Here is a 15919-nt window from a genome sequence, read left to right as displayed (position 1 = left end):
ATCACAGAACTGCATTGTGTATAGCGTAATCTGGGAGCCCTGAAAGCATTTTCAAAGTATCAATAGTCTTTTATCAAATTGCACCTAAAAATTAAAACGCCAGAAAGAAAACCTTCTAATCTGGAAAGCGTGTTTCTGACAATATACATCATGCTATAATTATTCTGAGCCAAAAAGGAAAACCAATCTTGGGACCCTGTCAGACCACAGGTATTTTTGCAACTTCAATCAAAAGGCAGAAGTTTTTTGTCTTCTTCTAGGGTCAGGTATAGGCATGTAAAACATTTAAAATTAATATTGGCAAAAACATATCTTTGAACTTAGACAACTTAGAAATTTGTTTGCATATCATGGTCCAACACAGAAGTGCTCTCTTCTGCCTCCTAAGGCCCTTTCAAAGATAGTGGCGCATTGTGATTTTCCATGACAGAAAGACAATATGTACAATTAAGTTAAATATATTAATCATATTAAAACTTATTAACTGTATTCCAACTTTATTATTAAAATTGTAGTATAATTAAATGAAAAGAGAGTCTAAAGAAGATTCTGGCCCACCATTCAAAAGTTGCCCCCAGCCCTTCAAATCCTGGGTATCAGTGACTCAACATAATGCGCACATGTCACAGCAACATTTGACTTCTAGGCTCCTTCCCCTCATCTCCTCCTCACTGCTTGAACGATGAGTTTGGAAGCTTTTAATTTGCATTTTGTAATATAGATTGCCATATTGTCCACAATAAAAATCATACTTAAGAATTATAGTTACTGTCTACAGAACCCAAATTCAAATGCTATAATCTGGCTTGTTTGAAACACTCCAGAAGTCCTTCTGGTATGCAGGAGGAGGACAATAAAAATGAGGTACATGTGAATTTGTTGCATGTTTTGTTAAGTCATGGTTTGATGTGACATGTGCGATCACCATCATTGTCTTGTGCACAGAAACAATTAAGATAAAATCAAAAGAAGCCATCAAAGCCAGGAATTTCAAATTTCCAAACCTGGAAGTTTCTCAATCTACCTTGCAGCTTTAACACTGAAGAGCAGGGCTTTGATTTTGAGAATACATATATACATTTATCCAAGAAGAGAAACTACCTTCCTGAAATTACTTCTGGAGCAGCGTAGTTAGGAGAACCACAGCTTGTTCTTAAAAATTCTCCATCTGACATCATATTTGAGAGACCTGAAAATGCACAAGAGTTCAAATGAAGACCCACAAAAAAAGAGATAAACAAATGTTTAACCTTCTCTCAGGGAGAATACATCATATCCTATTCAATGAGAGCATCACAGGCAGGAATAAAATCAGAATCATGTGTGTCATACTTGCTTTTTTTTAAAATGGTTCTCTAAATAGAAATGAATACTGCAAAACCTCTATAAAAATGTGACAAGAAAAAGAGTTATGAAGGAGACAAAATGCCCTCAAAGGATCAAGTTTTATTCTAAGTAGCTAGTATGCAGATACCAGGTGAGGAAAAAATGCAGAAAGAAAATTGCATTATTTTTTTTAATCATATTTGTTTTATCAACTTTACTGACAGCTCAAACATTTCTTTCAAATCAAGTATGACTCCTGGGGAATTTGTGATTACACTGATGTAATTTTTTTTTTTGCAACAAGAAGGAAATGGTTCAATTATATCCTTCTAGAATGTTTGTTCAGCTTACAGACCTGTAATTTCCTAGAAGTGTATCATCTAAGCATAAACCTCTTCTTAAGATTCTGAAGATCAATAAAGATTTGCTAGATGTCGCTATCTAACAGCACTTAAATAAGATAAACTAATGAAGGGTTTAAACCTTACAATGGGAAATTATGCTTATAGAACTTTCATAGTTCAAGAGTTAAGTATAGCCACCTAGTCATGCAGGTGTGTGTGTGTGAGAGAGAGAGAGAGAGGGAGGAGGAGGAGGAATCCTTGCTCAATCAGATGCTTTTCAAATGCGTTGAGCTTCAAATCTTATAATCCCAATACAAAAAAAAGAATTAGGGTTAGGGTTTACTGAATGGTTTCCAGTGGATTTTCTATTGAATACACAGTAATATCAACTCAGAAACAGAAAAAGTTGTGACATACATTTTAATCCAATTAAAAATCAAGAATCCAAAGAATATAGAATTTAGTAAGAGTTCAGCTTTTCACATCTACCCTAATATTTATTTTTAATTAGAACATTTATAGAGTTGCATTGTTGAATGTGTGTTTTTTTAATCCAAAAAAATCACTTTGCATTTAATTTTAAATAAACCCGGATCCCATAAAGCTGGCCCATTACCGCAGGGCTGTGAAACTCGTGGCCCATGGACTGGATGCGTCATGCTCTGGCCACATCCATGCCCAGTTTAGCAAAGAGAGGAAAAGTCGTGATAGGTCACGTAATGACGCCATGACGATGCAAATTTGACACCCCTGCATTACAGTAAGAAAAGCATTAGCTTCCTACAGCTGGCTCTCTTCATCCACAATCAATCCACTTTATCATCTATCAGCATCCCTTAGTCCTTCATTCTTCCCCTTGTGGAATTCAGCTTGTAGGTTTCTTTCTACAAAGGTTCATGGGCACCCAAGATTTTTTTGTTTATTTTCCACATGAGGCATGGAGAAAACTTTTCCCATAAAGCGCATGGAAGTGAGATAAAAACTATCTCTGCTCGGGAAGACATAACAAAGCAATGGAGCCAGGGCAATAGAATATTAGCAGCTATAGTGACCAATCAAGGATTCAAAAACTTAGCAATATCCTCGGCTCCAGGCCAACAAGTTACAATCCTGGTGGCTGTTTTGAGGAGGCAGCTGTGGTTTGATCCAGACTAAGTGCTTGAGGAATGACTCATATTTATTGTAGGAAGTAAAAAGAAAATAATGAATACTTTGTGAAAATGTATTGATTTGGGTTTTGTTAAATGAAAGAAACACTATGTGAACCACTGTGAACAATAAACTTTGCAAGTAAGCTTATCAAGTGTGACAGAAGGGAAAAAAACAAGTAATGTTTCTGCAAATCCTTGCTTTTTAATCTGAACAGTATGAGTGAGAGACAGAGAAGCTGAGGAAGAATAAAACTGATTAAATGTGCTCAATTAAAATCATACAACACAGAAGGATATAAAAAGTTCTCTAAGATCTTTCCCTGCTAAACGATGATAGCAAGTTTCTCTATTTTAAAGATAGTTTCTTATCCAGATATTTTGGTTTGATTTCTGGTTCTATTTTCTTTATTTCTGATTAAACATTATTTTTTCCCCTGTTGTAGCTCCACTGTTTTTGAGGTCACTTTAAATAAATCTGGCTAATCAGATCCTAACAAAGTATGGTCTTTAGGTCTCTGCTTGGAAAACCTCTGTCCATTAAAATTTGAAAATGTCAGGAAACATCTTAAGCAACATAGCTGGAATATTGATTTTCAAACCAGTCTAAACCTACTATCTAGCCCCATGATTCACAGATTTTCCAAAAATGTGCCCTGGCCATCTTCTTATCACTCTCAAATTCAAATTCTGAAATTTCATTGCTTCTTCATTTTGGCTAGGTTGAACTCTAACATAGCTTTCCAGGTTGCTCAATTTTGTTCCATCATTATGCCACCTGTCCTATCTACAACTGAACAAATGTTGCTTTTATCAATATTACTTTTAATACATGGTACGTAGTTTGATTCTGTTTTATATCTTTTTAGTTTTATTAATAATTATAGGTTGTTTTTTTTATTATACTATGACCTAAATGCTGTAAAAAAAAGGTGTTAGGTTTTTGTTTTTGTTTGGTTTTGATCAGAAGCAGATGCGACTGAGTAATTCTTAACACTGTTCTCCTGGCCTTCCAAAATCTAATTAAGATTTGGGTGCTGATGGCATAGGAAAAGAATGCTCCTCCATTAAGTAACAGTGAATATCACCTCTATCAACAGAGGGGGGAAAATCTCCGTATGTGTGAGTTGATAAGAGTTAAGAAGAGACAATTCACCAGCTCATAAAATAATTCTAAATCCATCTGCTTTCTCTGCTTGTTTGTGGCATGAGGATGTGCGTGCTCCTTTCTGATCTGAACACATGCCCCAGGTACTATTCTGTCACTAAGTCTCTTTTTGGCCCCCTGAATCAGTAGCTTAGTAGTTAAAAAAAATGAGGGGATAAGAAATAGTGCTATGTTCATCATCATCATTAAAAAAGTCCTGCCAAGAACGTAATAAGGGTTAACAGAGAGGCAGTTTCTGTAAGCAACACCAGAATGTTTCCTTCCTGCCTTCCTTACAGGATTAGGCCAGTGATTTCTTCTAACAACCGGTTCTCCGAACTGCTTAGAATGTTAACCGGTTCTAGCAAATAGGTGTGAACTGGTTGAATCCCACCCTGTACAAGAGCAATTTGTCGAGTGAGCATATATACAAGGTAAAAAATACCCTGAACTTAAAAGCATGAGTAACAGCAAAAACATTCAATACTAGAAATAAAAGACCTTTCTGTGATGTTATGGACTTCAACACAGGTATTTGAATCTTAACAGCCGACAAACAAGCAAATTATAAAGATAGGCTTTAAACAGAACGTACCAAAATCAGCAATCTTGGCATTCATGTGCGCATCAAGTAGTACATTTTCAGGCTTCAAATCTCTATGGACCACCATGTGCCTATGACAATAATCCACACCAGAAAGAATTTGCTGGAACAGACGTCGACTCTCCTTTTCATCAAGCTAATTTTTTTTTTTTGGTGGGGGGAGGGGGGGAGAACATGAGACAAAAAAGAAAGAGTACATTAAAAAAAAAAAAAAACCACATTCACCACAAACCATCTCAGCATTAGTGGCGAAGGAGAATGTTTCATGGCATAACCAGAATGCCCAATGGGACTTTTAAAAGAAAGTGCACGTGGAAGAAAGGGGTAAGAAAAAAAGAATAAGTAAAATTAGGGAAAAGAAGAAGGAAAGCAGGTTTTCCTCCAGTGAATAAAAACAGTCAAGATGACACCCACAGCCATTATGAAAGCATTGCCGCCGCCCCTCTTAAGCCCTGCTCATATCACCTGTGTAAAAATTGGATATATAGTTGTGGCCAGAGTTTTGATATTTTTCTTTTGTTTTACTTTTACTCTATCTATGATCATCTGAATTAAAAACGGATACTCCATCAACAAAGTATGCAGAACTGGAGGGTGGTGGGATTAATAAATCACAATCAAGAAAACATGGTGACACTCACTTCATTGAAAAAGGGGTATGTAAACTGGTTTAAAAATCAACATTAAAAAGGCGAAAGATTTATACGATCTGAAGAGAAACCAGAGTGTTCAACATTAATCATTCTCTTAATAATAGTGAAGACATTCAGCCATTCTTTTTCCATTCTGGAATGTCACCATGTCAGAATTTGCCCCACCTCCACCCCCAAATCCCATAAAGTTTTTTTCCTAATTTTTCTAAACATAACTAATCATCCCTTAACAACTGTGCTACTAATTTAACGACTGCAGTGGTTCACTTAACAACTGCGGAAAGAAATGTTGTAAAACAGGGCACAATTCACTTAAATGTCTTCCTTAGCAACATACATTCGGGATTCAATTGCGATTGCAAATCAAGGACTACCTGTATTTTACTGGAAAGCTGGGAGATCTTTCTAAAATCTTGAGAGTACAAGCTGGACTGCAATCTAAACTTAATGTTTCACAATTCAGTTTCTTACTAGGATATCACTATCCACCCATTTCTACATTATTCTTAATTTGAAGAAAAGCAAAAAGATGCAGCCTAACTAAATGACTAATCAGCACTAGGAATAAAACATCTACTTTTATACCCGCTTCTAAGAGAATTTAAGGAAATTGAACAACGAATGTTACATGGGTTACTGCCAGGGGTGGTATTCTACCGGTTTGGAACGGTTCTATAGAACCGGTTGTTACAATTCTGTGCAGTTCGGAGGCCCTGCAAATCGTGCCTCTGGCTGGCCCTTCCCCTCTCCGCCCACCCCTCCCCATCCAGTCAGTCCTTATTGCGCATGTATGATATTGCACGCATTCCTGACATCGCTGACTGTATTCTCCCCCTTAAGCTCACTCCTTAAGCTCTTTCTTTTTTTTCCTCTCGACGATCAGCTGTTCCGATGATCAGCTGTTCCGGGATCCCCCTCACTGTCTTACTGCTTCGCCCAGGAGGCTTCCCTGAGGCCCATGCTCAGTTTTTAGCCTCTTGGGCCTCAGGGAAGCCTCCTGGGAGCAAAAACGCCCCCCCAGGAGGCTTTCCTGAGGCCCAGGAGGCCAAATAAAGGAGTGGGGGGGGTGTTTGCTAGAAAAAAAGCCATGCCCACCCAGTCACATGGCCACGCCCACAGAACCGGTAGTAATAATATTTGCATCCCACCCCTGGTTACTGCTGAGATGTAAATGGTTAATGATCAGAACTACTGATCGGAACAAGTTCCAGACATTAAGATCTAGACCTGGAAGATCCATTGATGTGTGTGTGTGTGTGTGTGTGTCCATCTGCATGTGTAGTCTAATCACATATATCAAGAGTGTCAAACACAATTTCATTGAGGGCTACATCAGTGCTATAGTTGACTTCAGAAGGCGGGGCGGGCATGGCCGATTGGGTGGGTGTGGCCATCTTGACTCCACTCACCGGGCATGGCCAACTGGGTGGGTGTGCCAGCTTGATGCCACTCCCCAAACTGCTGGCATGTTTCCTCTTCGCACTGGGTAGACTGGGCTGAAGCCAGGCTGGACCGATGTTTCATCTTTGCATTGGGGAGATCAGGCCGAAACGACACAGGACATCCCCTTACATTTTCCAGGATAGCCCCAGTGGCCAGATCCGACCACATTGCAGGCCGGATCCAACCTGTGGTCCTTGTGATTGACACCCCTGATATACATCATCCCATTTTATTTAACTTCATTTTATTTATTATTATTCATTTTATTTATTAAAATTTGTTTGCCACCCAACTTGCTGCTAGGGACCACATCACTTAGCAATAGCAATCCTAGCAGTCCCTGTTACTGTCGTTAAGCGAGGACCAGGCAGATCATTAAGCAAAGCCGTCACCTAACAGCTATGTGGGAAGAGACGCGGAAACTGCATCTCAGACAAGCAGGCTAGCAAAGAAGAGCTATGGGTAGGTGCTAGGGAGTATGCATTGGCAGGCAGATGCTGTTGGCAGGGCACTACAGGGTGTGGTGAGGTGCTACGTAGCATGGGTGAGTAGGTGCTATGGACAAGCACTATGGAGTGCAGACAGGTGCTATAGAATGCAAGTGGGCAGGCATCATGGCAGGGGTGTCAAACTTGTTGTCACGTGACATATCACAACTTTTTCCCCCTTTGCTAAACTGGGGGTGTACATGGTCAGGGCGTGACACCCCTACACTATGGAGTACAGGATCCCAATGTTAACCCAATGGCTTCTCTGAAGAAAAAGTAATAGAAGCCAGAACAACCTGTTACCTCCTGCTGGCTTCCCAAAGCTGGGAGGAAAGGTCAGAAACTTGCATGATTACAGGATACTGCAATCATATTGATTGCAAGCCAATTGCCAAGTACCCAAATCATAATCAAATGACTGTAGGGATGCGGTAATGGCATCAAGGACCAGTTGTAAGTCCGTCCCCCCCTTGTTCAGTGCCACTGTGAACTCTGAAGAGTCACTAAATGACCGACTGTATCTCAGGGATTACCTATATATAGATGTATGTGTGCATGTGTGCTTTCCTTTAAATTAGCAGTGGCAACTTTTGATACAAATTTGGAGAAAGTAAAACCAAGTACGCGAAGCTGGTGTGGCTGTGCCATGCATGCCAAGTCGGAGCTGGTTTCAGAGGGATAATTTTAAGAAATGACCATCTAGAGACATTCTAAAGTTTCAGCTCAGCTTTTGTGTGTGTCCAGATTCAAAATAATAAGAAACAGTACTTGCTAATTTATGGCAAATTCAGAAGAGTGTGGCAGTTTATTGCCTAAGTGTTCTGCAAGCAAGGAAGCATTTATTTGTTCGCTCTTACAAACTGTCCAATTGGGATTTTATTCGTATTATAGACAGAAAAAACCAACACCCACATGAACAGGTAGATGTATCCTGAGCACAATTTTTTACAAAGACCCTGGGGCTTAATTGAACTAACTCTGTGTAAGAGAACAATGCAAGGCTTCAAAATGAAAAGCTGACACTTTTGGAGAAATTGGACTTTCTCACCTTTCCATTTTTGCAGATATAATCAAACAGTTCTCCTCCTGAAACGTATTCCATCACCATAAAAATGTCAGACGGTGTGCTGATAACCTGGTATCTGAGAGAAGTATTTAATTAATTTGCTAATATATATTCAGGATATAAAATTAAACAGGTCATGAAAAAGTACACATAGATGAGTAGCCCAATCACACACATGCTCAGCTGGAAGCAAGACTTGAGTTAAAACAGGATTATTCCCTTTGTATCAGCACTACCAAAAGCATCGTGCAAAAGAAAAAGTGGGGTTTTTTTAATTCCTTCGTGGCTCCTATTAATTAATGGACATATCACACATGGTAATATTTCACAGCAATTGCCACAGCAGCCTAACCTTTAACAGGAATTAAAGCAATTCAGTAAAAACATCTTAGAAAAGGATTCCCATTTGACTCAAACATTCCTCTCCCTATTATTAAATTTTAACATAAAGCTGATAACAAGAAGATTCATGCTTGACATGGAATTTGATCAGTTGGCCATATTTAAAAACCCAATTTCACAAGAAAAGGAGAATCAAGCCTACTTAAGGTCATTCTACAGCTATACTATTAGGATAACCAGCACACTATAACATGTGGAAGACCATGAATTCAAGCCCCGCCTTAGCCATGAAAGCCAGCTGGGTAACTTTGGACTAGTCACTCTCTTTCAGTGCAACCCACCTCACAGGGTTGTTGTTGTAGAGCAAATTGGAGGAGATTGGTGTGGTTCATCGCCTTGAGTTATTCGTAAAAATAATAAAATTGGGATACAAAGAAATTAAAAAATACAGATAGCTATTAGGTGATCCATCCCAAAATCTGATTCTCTTCTTCCTTACCTTCTCCACTGATAGTAGATACATGTCTGCTGTCCACTACTAGCTACCCTTCAATTGTTCAACTGCTATTCTAAGGAGCACATCCCAGCAAGCCATAATGGGTGAGAAAAACAAAATGATTAGGAGAAGCTTCTGCAATAACTCAACCGCTGCATTGCTAAAGACCTTTGATCTGTAACCATGAAGGATAACCTTTCCTTTACTCAGATAATAATCACTGCATTTTCTCATCAGGCAACACAGACAGCAACACTGGCTTGAGGCTCCTGAGGCAATTATTACATACCATTAAGTCTCTACTGAAAGGAGGGGCAGTTTGTCATCCCACTTTTTAGCAAAAGGAACCCTACCTCTTATTAGGTAAAAATATTTCATGCCTTCCTTGTTGCCACCAAATACATCGCTTCTCAGGCACTGAGGAATCACTGTTCATTTTCATTACTGGGCTGGCTACCAATAATTTGACACTGAAGTCATAAGTTTTCCAACTCTATCCAAATTATAAATGGTGGTCTACCATTAGTGTGCCCACAGTAAGCAAACAGGACTGTACCTGAAAAACAGGCTATATTTGTTTTATCTATTGAACAAGAACACTCAGTTTCTCAAGAAACACCTCAAATAAAAAAGCTTATTCTGAAAGAAACTTACAGTTTAATTATGTGTGGATGCCGAAAAAGTTTCAGATTCTGAATCTCTCTACGGATTTTCCCCACAACGTCAAGACTCCGAATTTTCTGTCTATTCAAGATCTTCACTGCAACTTTGTGCCCTGTCAGTTCATGCTTGCCAACTGCAAGAAAGATAAACAAATATTAACAAATGCACACTGCATAAAGTCATTGTTTGCTGAGCCAGGGGTCAGTGAATAAGAAAAAAAAAATTGGCTGAATTCACACAACACACAAGGGCAGAAACTATAATTTATAAATCTCCATGGTTGGATTGGGACAATAAGCTCAAAGAATCTACGTTATGATTTTGTAACATTTTATGACACACGGCTCAAAGTTTTTCCCAGATACTATTTTGTCAAGAAAACAACATGGGCACACTTGTATAGTCATCAAGAGAGAATTCATCTTTATCCAGAGATTGTTATTTGGCAGAGTAAGTGACCAGATGTAGGATTCTGAGAGAATATTGTGAGCAAGGGTGTGCAAAATATATCATTTTAGGGGTAGAATATTTCACATCCACAAACCAAATCCCGTTCTGGAAATCTGCAGGACCATTCTTTTAATGACCATAGTCTGGAGGGGGAAAAAAATGAAAACTTCTGTCCCCAGAACTGTGTATGTTGCACATCTGAACTTGTAAGCAGTCTTTAAAAACGGCTGCTAGGAGAGAGACATTAGTTCTTGCTAGGCTGAATGTGTAAATGAGTTTTAAAAGATGACCTTGATAGAGATATACCATGTCCGTTACCAAAGCGACAAGGGAAAGAAATACTGTGTGGCTTAAGTGCAGAACAAGAAGAAAGTATGTGCAAGTGAATAGGGCAGGCATCTCCCTAATTCACATTTCATTTGGGGGAGTGGAGGGGCACAAGGAAAAGAACGGAGCAGAGTCAGACTTGCAAGAATGATTTCCAATCAATACCACCGAAGGTCTCAAATGACTTTTATTAACGTCGATTAACAGTAACAGGAACTTTCAAGTATGATATGTTTTATTCATTCGTTGCCTTTTGATCTGCTGTTGGGACTGTCCTGGGCTCCAAAAACTGACCTTTATTTCCTGCTTTTGAAGTGCAATGGCTTTGCGCAGCACAGCAGATTGCCGCGTGTCAGCTGTGGAAGACACAGGGAGAGTGCGGGACTGCAGGCGCTGAATGGGAAAGCCTCTGCGCATGCGCCAAACAAGTGTTTGGCGCATGTGTGCAAAGTGTGTGCACGCATGCAAAGTGCATCCACCAAGCCATGCCCACCGAATCAGTGGTACACCACTTTAAAACCCACCACTTTTCTTGTGCCTGTAGATAACCTACAGTGGATTTGGAATGGCGTTAGTGTACTAGCCCCTCCTTGGTCACAGCATCCATCTGAACGGAAAAGTAGATTTTCAGGGTTCATGGTATCCATCTGGAGGGTTGGAATAAGGGCCACATTTTTACAATGGTTCTCTTTCCTCTGTAAGGCTGATTCTGGGGTGGGGTGGGGACTTTCCCAGGGCCTTTATTTTGCAGGAGCCTCAGGGTTCCCACAAGTCTTCAAATAACAATTTAACATCTATATGAAACTGCTGGGTGAGGTAATTTATTGCAAAGGGCTAAGTATCTTGATAACAATCAAATATGTGTCTCTGTTCTGAACTATCCAAGTGATGGGCCAAAGATTGTGTATTGTGGTTGTGAGTGTCTGAATGGGAATAGCAGGCTTTGACTCAGCCCTAACAGGACTGATGGACTGTGATTTAAGGTTCCCCAGATCTATAACTCTTTTCACTAAACACGGATGAAGTTAACACTCACCCAGACAGAGTTGGTATGTAATTTGGAAATCTTTCTAGACTCACAGCTCCTTGAGAAATAGACAGGAGCCACAGACAAAAAGGCTTTTACACAAATCCATCTTATGTGCTTAATCCTGGATTACCAGGCTCTACTTGTGATAAGTCATGCCTTGGACACTTCTCCATTGGATTCCTGTGTCCTGCTCTGCACAGGACAGCCCTTAAAAACCACTGGAAGATGTAGATGCTCAAGAATTCACAGATTGTACACCTTGGTACTTCCACGTAATGCCACTCATACATAGTTTCATTGGCTCCCAGCAGGTTTCTGGGTTCAATTCAGAACCCAGAATTTAACCAACGTGTGTGCCACCAACTTTAAAGCTTTGTTACCTGTGAAGCTGGTGGCACACATCTTGGTTACTTGTGGGGTTACATGTGGGTATGTTCCAAGTCCCTTCTGTGAAACAGTATTAGCAGTAAGGTAAAGGTAAAGGTTCCCCTTGCACATACGTGCTAGTCGTTTCCGGCTCTAGGAAATTTCCCACCAAAGTGATCCCTATTTTTCTACTTTCATTTTTCCATTGCTTTCAAACTGCTAGGTTAGCAGAAGTAGCGGGAGCTCACTGTGTTTCGTGGTGCTAGGGATTCGAACCACCGAACTGCCAACCTTTGTATTATCAGCAAAATATGTCTTCTCTGTTGCTGCATGTTCCCTATGGAACACTCCCCAGCTGGCATTCCCAAGATTCTGATGATCCCAATTCTGTTGGCCTGTTTTGTGTTCTGAGACTGTTTTGCAAGTAATTATTTTAAGAAGAAAAAAAACTACCTTCTGGCAATGTTAGTCCGCTGAAATACTTTACTAGAAGAGGAGAGACAGCAGCACTGGATTCATTAATTGAGAGTTCTGTCCTCAAAATCCAAAGTATCAGATTATCATCATTTGCTCCATCAATTGTGTTAGGAGGCAGAATAGTGGGGAAAATGTAACAGATAGACCTTCCTTTAATCATTATTCACCTCACTGTGTCCAACCAACCATCTTAGGAGGTCTGAGTTTTGTTTTGTTTTTTGGGGGGGATGGGGAAGCCCCTCACCTATCTGATTAGCTTAAGGACTCTATTTTCTTTTATGGAAAAGATGAGTTAATTTTTTCTATTTCTCTCTGCCCTTTACTCTTGATAGTCTATTCTAGGGGTCGCCAACCTTTTGGACCTCAGGGACCACCAAACTCATACTTTTAAATCCCAAGAACCACTAATACAATTTTAAAAAAAAAGATAATATATTTAATATAAAAAAATATTTTTATATTAAATATAAATTAAATATATTACATATACATGCATACATGCATACATACATACATGCATGCTTATTTAATTATAACAAAATCGTAAATGTGCCGCCAGCCCCCTCTCGCTGCAACAGCCCCATCACCTCATCCAGGCTGGCGAGGGCTGTGCTGTTTTTTGCAGGTTTACGCTCGGCCGAAGGGAGCCAGCAGGTGGGCGGGCCATGTGGGCGGGCAGCCTTATGTTCCCGCACAGCCTGGATTAATTGCTTTGGGGCGGACAATTCTCTGCGGCCCACCAAAATTTTCTCACGGACAACCAGTGGCGCCCACCGGTTGGTGACCACCGGTCTATTCCACGGGTGTCAAACTTGATCGCGTTACATTGACGTATCAAGAAAAAAGTGACTTATGAGCATTTTTCACACTGATGGCCATTGCAGCATCCCCATGGTCACATGATCAAAGCTTGGATATGTGGCAACTGGCATATCTTTATGATGGTTGGGGTATCCTGGGGTCATCTGATCATCTTCTGGCAAGCAAAGTCAATGGGGAAGCCAGATTCACTTTACAACCGTGTTACTGACTTAACAACTGCAGTGATTGAGTTAACAAGTGTGCCAAGAAATGTTCGTACAATGGGGCAAAACCCACCTTAACAATTGTCTCGCTTAACAACAGAAATTTTGGTCTCAATTGTGATCATAAGTCAAAGACTACTTGTATATATTCATAGTATCTATGCATGTAATAAAACTTCCATATTTGATTTGTGTACGCCAGTGGTGGGGTACAATTTTTTTTACTACTGGTTCGGTAGATGTGGCTTGGTGGACATGGTGCGGCTTGGTGGGTGTAGCTTGGTGAGCATAGCAGGGGAAGGATACTGCAAAATCCCCATTCTCTCCCCATCCTACTAACCTGCATCCCAGCTCCGTTCTCCTGTGCAGGGCAACAAAAGAAGACCCAGCCGATCAGCTGAAACTCGGGAGGAAGAGAATAGATGGGGGTGGTGCCAGTCAGAGGTGGTATTTGCCGGTTCTCCAAACTACTCAAAATTTCCGCTACCAGTTCTCCAGAATTGGTCAGAACCTGCTGAATGCCACCTCTGGTATACGCTTTGTTAACAATGTACTATATCTACCACTAAAATAAGCAATATGGAAGTAAAGAATCTCACGTGCCCACATGACTTACGATATTCCTCAGACTGCATACAGATATTCGGAATTACTATTTTTATAAACAGGTGTGACATGGCACGGAAAGAGGAATAAAATATATTCACCGAATATATCTTTGAACTGCTCAGTTCTCCAGAACTTGAAACTGCAGCTCATTGACTTTTAAAAACAAAAAAAAAGAATCCAGTCTCCTACAAGTACAGTAATGCACAAATAGATGTCACTTCCCTTGAGCAGTATGTCTCAGGAACTCCTAAAAATAAAAATGGAGTTGTCTATGAAAATGGGAGATCTGCCAAAACAATGGAAAACTTGCCAAAACAAAGAAAATTGCAAGCCGGCAAATTTAGTCTAAGGCTATATATTTCAACTTGGAGACAGATATACCTGTTAGGATAGGGATCTCCAAACTTGGCAACTTTAAGACTTGTGGACTTCAACTCCCAGAATTCCCCAGTCAACATGGGGAATTCTGGGAGTTGATTGAAGACCCCTGTGTTAAGACAAAGATACCTCAAGGAGAAATGAAGCCTCCTTGCTATATTCCTCCAAAAAAACAAACAAAAGCTCAATTTTTACAGTCTTACCTTATTCTTATTATTGACCAGACCAAGTTGTTTTTATATCTGATATCAGAGATGTGAATGACATTAGATAGAGGTTATACCTAAAGACCATTTTAAGTTCTCCTTCAAAGGAAAGCTCCTTTCCCAAATAATTCCCTGTGAAAAGGGAACAGACTCCCTAAAATTCCAGAAAATACAATAAGTTCTTCTGCCTTAATTAAAACAAGTATAATATTATTTTCAGCCTCCAAGGCTTGTAGGGCATATGATCAGGGACAAGACCATATCACCAGACAAGATAGAGCTGAAATTTCCATCTGTTTTTCTTTCCCTCTTATGCCTATTTTCTTTGTGGGTGGTGCATTTTTTTTATTTTATTTTGAGAAAAATAACAGATTGCCAAATTTCCACATTTTTCAAGCAGCATGATCAGGTAGGATTCTAGGGCCTGCAAAGACAGAGTTGAGAACTGCGTGTTCTATAACCAGCAGTGCAAATTATTTCCATTTTAAAATAATACCAAAGAAGCAAATAGTAGAATGGGGCATGATACACAGCAATAATGAATAGATAGGTCTTGGTGACCTATGATTAAAGCTGCAACTTAAAGTATAAGGAACTTTACAATGGACATACAGTAATGAATTTCAAGTAAGTATTTTTCTTTCCTAATAAAGAAAGAAAATAAAATACCTTTCTCTATTCAGGTTGCTTTGGGTCACTTGCAATGAAATCCTCCTCTTTTTGCCATTGGCAATTGTCTCAGTTTTTCAAAGACAAAGTCATTAAGCTTTATTGCACCATTTTTCAAAGATTGCAAAAACAACAACAAGAAGAACCATTCAAGTCTATCAGCAGACTTTAATAACAATAATTTTAAAAAAACTGGCTGGTAATCGGGCACTTCCAAAAGGGGTGACTCAAAACACACTGACATTTTGTTCAATTTCTCCATCTCAGCATCTGAATCAAGAAGCTCTAAAAACACAGTTCAAGTATCCTACAACAGTTGTGTGGGAAAGTCAGAATAGAGGCAAAAGTCCTTGACTCATCAAGACTTTCAGAACAAAACAAGGCAAGAAACAAACTCTTATTCACTCTAACCTTTGTACACGTTAACATTTTGGAAAGTGTAAACCCACAATGGACAAAGGGATGATAGAAATGTATCTGACAATGAATTGGGCAGAGCCTGAATTGTCTATTTTTGCCAATTGGGGGGCGGGGGGAGAACAAGATGTCTTGTAATGACCTGGGGCAGAGCACAAAGGCAACAGTCAGATAATCAATAAGAGTTCCTTTATTATCTCCAACTTTGCCCCCAATGTCCAGGTTACCTTCTGGCTGCAGAAAAA

At 39.6% G+C, this 15919-nt stretch overlaps 1 protein-coding gene across 5 annotated transcripts in view; it reads right to left on the bottom strand.

Annotated features, from left to right (window-relative positions):
* Positions 1–15919, bottom strand: part of PRKAA1 (protein kinase AMP-activated catalytic subunit alpha 1) — a 37417-nt gene that overhangs the window by 11320 nt on the left and 10178 nt on the right. For 2 of the 5 annotated variants that reach the window (XM_026666443.2, XM_087958499.1), the window contains exons 2-5: positions 9712–9853; positions 8202–8295; positions 4561–4705; positions 1102–1189 (exon numbers count right to left, since the gene is read on the bottom strand). In XM_026666443.2, the coding sequence (XP_026522228.1) occupies positions 1102–1189; positions 4561–4705; positions 8202–8295; positions 9712–9853 (469 nt within the window). Of the gene's footprint in view, positions 1–1024; positions 1190–4560; positions 4706–8201; positions 8296–9060; positions 9182–9711; positions 9854–15919 lie in introns of those variants that run through there. The other 3 variants (XM_087958501.1, XM_026666445.2, XM_087958500.1) reach the window with 2 other exon arrangements.

The sequence above is a fragment of the Notechis scutatus genome, chromosome 2, assembly GCF_049901735.1.
Source record: "Notechis scutatus isolate UNSWTSFEM ecotype Mainland chromosome 2, rNotScu1.2, whole genome shotgun sequence".
Classification (NCBI taxonomy): domain Eukaryota; kingdom Metazoa; phylum Chordata; class Lepidosauria; order Squamata; family Elapidae; genus Notechis; species Notechis scutatus.
The sequence above is the reverse complement of the archived record's forward strand: the minus strand, read 5'-3'. Positions and strand labels throughout refer to the sequence as shown.